Below are 6546 nucleotides of genomic sequence, written 5' to 3'. Positions count from 1 at the left end.
GAGCTGCCAACTCTGGCTGGAGAAATTCCTGGGGGTTGGGGGGGGCAGGGCCCGGGGAAGGCGGGGTTCAGGGAGGGGAGGGACCCCCGCAGGGCAGAAGGCCACAGAACCCACCCTTCGAAGCTGGCGGTTCCTTTAGGGGGGACGGAGCTGTCACCCACTCCAGGCCCCACCGGGAGGTTGGCAACCCGTGTTCTTTGGCTTAGGCCTGCACGGCAGTCCTCCCCCGGGAAAGGCACTCTGCACAGGCTCAGAGATCCTTCGGGACTGCTGCTTCCAGGGACCACCTGAGGATAAAAACCGGTCCGGGCGTCAGGCTCCCGGTGGTCTTGAGCAATGTTCCCTCTAAGCCGAGTGAGTGTGAGCTAGCTCACAGGTTTTTAGCCTCCGGCTCACACGTTTTTGTCTCAGCCCAGGAAGGAGGGCTCCAGAGCAATGTTCCAGTCTGGTGTCATGGTGAAGTGCACAGAGGACTCTAAGCTGGGAGAACCGGGTTTGATTCCCCCCTCCTCCTCCACTTGCACCTGGCTGGATGACCTTGGGCAAGCCGTAGCTCTGATAAGAGCTGTTCTTGAAAAAGAGCTCTCTCAGCCCCACCTACCGCACAGGGTGTCTGTTGTGGGGAGGGGAAGGGAAAAGGAGTCTGTGAGCTGCCCTGAGACTCCTTTGGGTAGTGAAGGGCCATGGGGTATAGATCCAATCTCTTCTTCTTCTTCTTCTTCCCTATAAGCCGAGTGAGTGTGAGCTAGCTCACAGATTTTTAGCCTCCGGCTCACACATTTTTGTCTCAGCCCAGGAAGGAGGGCTCCAGAGCAATGTTCCCTCTAAGGCGAGTGAATGTGAGCTAGCTCACAGGTTTTTCAGCCTCCGGCTCACACGTTTTTGTCTCAGCCCAGGAAGGAGGGCTCCAGAGCAGACTAATTGATGCCGTAGCCAAAACACTCACTCACAACTTCAATGCCCGTAGCTCACAAAGTAGGATTTTCGCTCACAAGGCTCTCCACAGCTTGAGAGGGAGCAGTGGTCTTTAGGCCCCTTCCAACTTTTGAATTCTGTGATTTGAATTCTGATCAGCCCCTCCCCCCCACCTGCCGGGCACACCTTGCCTGGGAGACTGGTGGTGCTGTTCATACGGGTAGGATGAGAAGAAGAAGAGGAAGAGGAAGAGGAAGAGATTGGATGTATCCCCCATGGCCTTTCACTACCCAAAGGAGTCTCAGAGTGGCCTACAAACTCCTTTCCCCACCCCTCCCCACCACAGGCACCCTGTGAGGTCAGTGGGGCTGAGAGAGCTCTGACAGAAACTGCTCTTTTTCAAGGACAGCTCTTATCAGAACTAGGGCTTGCCCAAGGTCATCCAGCCAGGTGCAAGTGGAGGAGGAGTGGGGAATCAAACCTGGCTCTCCCAGATTAGAGTCCACGCACTCAACCACGACACCAAACTGGCTCACAAGCATCTCTCCCCGGCTTCCCTTCCGAGGTCAGCATGTCAGAGCTTGGCCTTACTGGGTTAAATGTGAAGAAATTATCCGTTTGCCTTGGCAGCATAGAAGCTTTACACAGTATTAAGGGGGAAATGCCGTTCAGACAAATCACAAAGATGATCTGACTCCAATGGTAACGAGGGAAAGAAATTTCACTTGAATAAACAGAAGCACATGTTACCTAACACAAGACGTTCACGGAGGCACGTTTAAGTCACTGTGAGCAGATTAATTTCAAAAAGGTTAACTTGCGACACCTCCAGGCCCAGGTAAGAGAGAAGAAGCAGCAGCAGAAGACAAAAAGCGAGGGCGAAGGAGGCTCAGCATCAAACCGATGGGGGGGGCAACTGCCCGGTGTGTCCCCCAGTGGGAGAACTCTCTTAACCTTTTCCATCCCACATCCTCTTGCAGGCAGAGTTGCAATACCCAACAGGCCGTGCCCTGGAGAGATCGGAGTGGGTCTCTACTTGGCCAGGAGGCCCCTTGACAGCCTCCAGCCCGTCTCTCTCTGTTGCGACCTGCCCTCAGGATTGCGGGGATAGTGACGGGGGCCACCCCCTGCCCCCAGTTCAAAGAATCATAGAATGTCAGAGTTGGAACCGGGACCTTGCCGGCCATCTAGTCCAGCCCCCCGCACTCTGCAGGAGCGTAGCTGAAAGATAGCCCTACAACATACCCAAAAGATGGTCATACAGCCTCCGCTTGAAAACATCCAGCGAAGGAGCCTCCACCACCTCCCGAGGCAGTCTGTTCCACTGCTCAACCACCCTTACAGTGAGGAAGTTTCTCCTGATTTAGCCGGTATCAACTAGAGATGTAAAATTTCTGGAAATTTTGAAGCTCGGGAAAAAAACCCAGTTTTTTTCCGATTTTTTTCGGGGGGAAACGGAGATTTTCGGAAAAATTGAAAAAATGCTACATTAGCACTTCTTTTTTTCTTTTCCAGATTGAAAGTCATTCTGTTACTGTAGGAACATAAAATATGACTATGGACAATTTTACTTGGCATGAAATTATCACAACTAGCATATTAAAAATATACTGTATCCAAACAATTATTGTGGGTGGGTGGGTGGGTGAGAAGAACCAGATTAGTAGTAATTAAATTATTATTTACACAAAGGTTATAAAGATTAAACTAATGTAGCTAAATGATTCAGTTTTCTGGAATCAGATAAATGAAAACTCTTACCTTTTCCAAGTAAGTATATACTTTCAGGTCCTTTTTGTTGCTCTGTATTTTCTTCCAGTGCTTTGAGGCCTAGTGAAGCCTGAGTGCCAGCCTTTTTCTTTTCTTGTGACAACAGCACCTCCTAAAGGAAGAAATGCATCTTGTTCTTGCATTGGAGAGTTCAGTTTGTAACCTAGGACTTGCTTGTCCGCAGTGCACAGAAATTAGATCAATCTGATACCATACATATTTTTTTAGAAATGATTTGGAAAATATTTGAACACCTCGTCTTAAAATATTTTATTCATCATGTTAAAATAAAACGCTCCATAATCAATTTTTCTTTTTTTCATTTTTTCCCCATTTTTCAAATTTTTTTTTAAAAAGGCTTCAAGAAAAAAAACTGGTTTTTCCCCCGTTTTTTCCCCAGTCCTTTACATCTCTAGTATCGACTCCCTTCTAATTTCCACATCTCCTCTTCTGTCTTGCAGCCCAACTCTCCGTCCTCCGATGGTGCCCTCCCGCCTGCTGCTTCTGCCTCGCCTGCTCCGCTGGCCCTCGCTGACCCGTGCCTACTCGGCGGCAGGGGGCAACCCTGCCATGGAGAAGCCGGTGGGGGCGGCCATCCGGGCCAAGCTCCAAGAGGCCCTGCAGCCCGTCCACCTGGAGGTCATCGACGACAGCCACATGCACGCCGTGCCCCGGGGCTCGGAGACCCACTTCCGGGTGGTGGTGGCCAGCCCCAGCTTCGAGGGCCTCTCCCTCATCCACCGCCACCGGCTGGTGAACGACATCCTGCAGGAGGAGCTGGCCGGCCCGGTCCACGCCCTCTCCATCCAAGCCAAGACCCCGCAGCAGTGGAAGAAGAACCCCGCCCTCGGCCAGAGCCCCCCGTGCCTTGGCGGGTCAAAACACGACCCACACATGGCCAGCAAAATGGGGACGCGGGAGTGAAGTCCGCCGGAGGACGGGGGGCCCCCGGGAGCCGTGTGGAGGGGCCCGACCACCGTGACATCTCAAAGCCCACTTCCGCTGCTACCACACTGAAGCTTTGCCTCACCGCCGTTCATTGCGAGGAGGTTTCCTGGGCCCTGCCGTTTCTCTGCTCGACAGGCCGGCTGTCTGGCTTTTGCCACAGCAGAGGGGTTTGGCTTCCTTGAAGACGAACGTTCTGGGTCTTGTGCTTTCCAAAGCCAATTAAACCTCTCTGTCTCATGAAAAGTGTGGCTCTGGGCAGCTTTCATGGGAGGAACCGGAGAGCCCTTTCGCGAAAGGGGGCAGGGCGGGAGGGGGAGGACTCCACTTGTTTTATTTATTTAGAAGAGGTTGGATTTATACCCCGCCCTTCACTACCCAAGGGAGTCTCAGAGCGGCTTACAAACTCCTTCCCCTTCCCCTCCCCACAACAGACACCCTGTGTGAGGTAGGTGGGGCTGAGAGAGCTCTTTCCAGAAACTGCTCTTGAGAGAGCAGTTCTGAAAGAACGTATGACTGACCCGAGGTCACCCAGCTGGCTGCATGCGGAGGAGGACTGGGGAATCAAACCCGGTTCTCCCAGATTAGAGTCCGCGCACTTAACCACGACACCAAACTGGCTCTCTTATTTATTTACTCGATTTATGTCTCACCTTTCACCCCACTGGGTGGGGATCCGAAGTGGCTTGACATCATGTCTCCTCTCCTCTGTTTTATTCTCACGACACCCCTGTGAGGTAGGCAAGGCTGAATGTGTGTGCCTGGTATGAGGTCACTTGGCAAGCTTCCATGGCAGAGTGGGGATTCGAACCTGGGTCCCCCAGTTAACCACAACACCTTAAACTGCTTTGTTTGGCTGATTTGGGTCCAGGCGGTGAGCTCCATCCAAAGGGGCTCGGGCTACCCGCAGCTAAACCTGATTTTGGCAGCTGGAGCCTTAAAGGGAGGAACTGGACTGCTGTGGGCGGGGTGGTGGTGTTGGGCCGCCGGTCCCAAGACCCGGCTCAGTTCTGAGCCTGTGGAAGGCTCAGAGGCTGAAGTGCCCCGCGTGAAGCGGCTTGCTAGATTCAGTCACGGCCTCCAACAGTGCCAGCTCACCAGAGAAGCCATGTTGGGTCATGTCAGTGGCCCCTCCAGTCCAGCCCTCTTTGTCACACAGTGGCCAAAACCCAGGTGCCGTCAGGACGTCCACCAGTGGGGCCAGAACTCCAGGAGAACCTCCCACTGTTGCCCCCCCAGGCACCAAGAATACAGAGCTTCACTGCCCCAGACATAAGAACGTAAGAGAAGCCAGTGGTCCATCCAGTCCAACATTCTGCGTCACACAGTGGCCAAAGCCCAGGGGCCATCAGGAGGTCCACCAGCGGGGTCAGTACTCCAGAAGCCCTCCCACTCTTGCTCCCCCCCCAAGCACCAGGAAGACAGTGCATCCCTGCCCCAGACAGAGTGTTCCAACTAGACCTTGTGGCTAATAGCCACTCGAGGACCTCTGCTCCATAAATTCATCCTATCCCCTCTTGAAGCTGTCTATGCTTGTAGCCGCCAACACTTCCTGTGTCAGTGAATCCCGGGGTTAATGACTCCTTGGGTGAAGGAGGACTTCCTTTGGTCTATCCTAAGCCTACTGCTCATCAATTTGATGGAGCACCCACAAGTTCTTGTATTGTGAGGAAGGGACAAAAGTACTTGTTTCTCCCTCTCTCAAGCAGCCAGGACTCTGCAACAACTCTAATCACTTTCACACACTCCCAAACACAGTCCTCCCGCACAATATCCTCAGCTGAATCCCCTCAGCTGAAAGCAAGTAAAAAAACACCCCTCTAGCAGCTCTGTCTCCTACTCAGAGCTCAGCTGGGTCTGATAAAAGGATAGTACTTCTTCAAAAATAAAAGGAAGTCCACCCAAAGAGTGATTAACACGTGGAATTCACTGCCACAGGAAGTGGTGGTGGCTACAAGCATGGACGGCTTCAAGAGGGAATTAGATAAGCATATGGAGCAGAGGTCCATCAGTGGCTCTTAGCCACAAAGATATAGATAGGGACTCTGGGGCAAGTGATGCTCTGTCTTCTTGGTGCTTGGGGGGGTCAACAGTGGGAGGGCTTCTAAAGTCCTGGCCCCACTGGTGGACCTCCTGATGGCATCTGGAATTTTTGGCCACTCTGTGACACAGAGTGTTGGGCTGGATGGGCCTTTGGCCTGATCCAACATTGGCGTCTCTTATGTTCTTATGTTCTAACTTCTCTATCGCAGGCATAATTTTGTAAACCTCTTATTATGTCACCCCTCAGTCGTCGTTTCTCCAAGGTAAAGAGCCCTAACCTCTCGAAGAAGACGAAGAAGAGATTGGATTTATACCCCCGCCCTTCACTACTCAAAGGTGTCTCAGAGCGGCTTACAAACTCCTTTCCCTCTCCCTCCCCACAACAGACACCCTGTGAGGTAGGTGGGGCTGAGAGAGCTCTTGACAGAAACTGCTCTTTTTCAAGAACAGCTCTTATCAGAACTACGGCTTGCCCAAGGTCACCCAGCAGCTGCGAGTGGAAGAGTGGGGGAATCAAACCCCGTTCTCCCAGATTAGAGTCTGCGCACTTAAACACGGCACCAAACTGGCTCTCAAACCTTTCTTCACAGGGAAGGTATTCCATCCCATTAATAATCCTAGTTGCTCTTTTCTGCACCTTCTCCAATGCTATTTTTTTATTTACTCAATTTACCAGAACTGTAAACAGGATTCCCAATGAGGCAGCACCATCGATCTGTACAGGGGCATTCTGATACCGGCTGCATTGTGCAGGGGTTGGACTAGATGACCCTGGAGGTCTCTTCCAACTCTATGAATCTGTGACCCAAAATCTGCTTTTCTGCTGCCAGGACAGGAGCCCTTGCTCCCGTGATGCAGGTAGCTGTTCATGCT

General features: G+C 52.3%; 1 protein-coding gene across 1 annotated transcript in view; it reads left to right on the top strand.

Moving 5' to 3' along the window:
- The window catches only part of BOLA1 (bolA family member 1), a 4003-nt gene extending 140 nt beyond the window's left edge, over positions 1 to 3863 (top strand). Inside the window, exon 2 of the mRNA XM_015414546.1 lies at positions 3147 to 3863. Coding sequence (XP_015270032.1) covers positions 3166 to 3609 — 444 coding nt within the window. The 5' untranslated portion in view covers positions 3147 to 3165 and the 3' untranslated portion in view covers positions 3610 to 3863. The remainder of the gene's footprint in view (positions 1 to 3146) is intronic.
- The last annotated feature ends 2683 nt before the right edge of the window (positions 3864 to 6546 follow it).

Source organism: Gekko japonicus, unplaced genomic scaffold (assembly GCF_001447785.1).
Source record: "Gekko japonicus isolate JY-2015 unplaced genomic scaffold, Gekko_japonicus_V1.1 scaffold1553, whole genome shotgun sequence".
Lineage (NCBI taxonomy): Eukaryota > Metazoa > Chordata > Lepidosauria > Squamata > Gekkonidae > Gekko > Gekko japonicus.
This window is presented reverse-complemented; position numbering and strand designations above follow the sequence as displayed.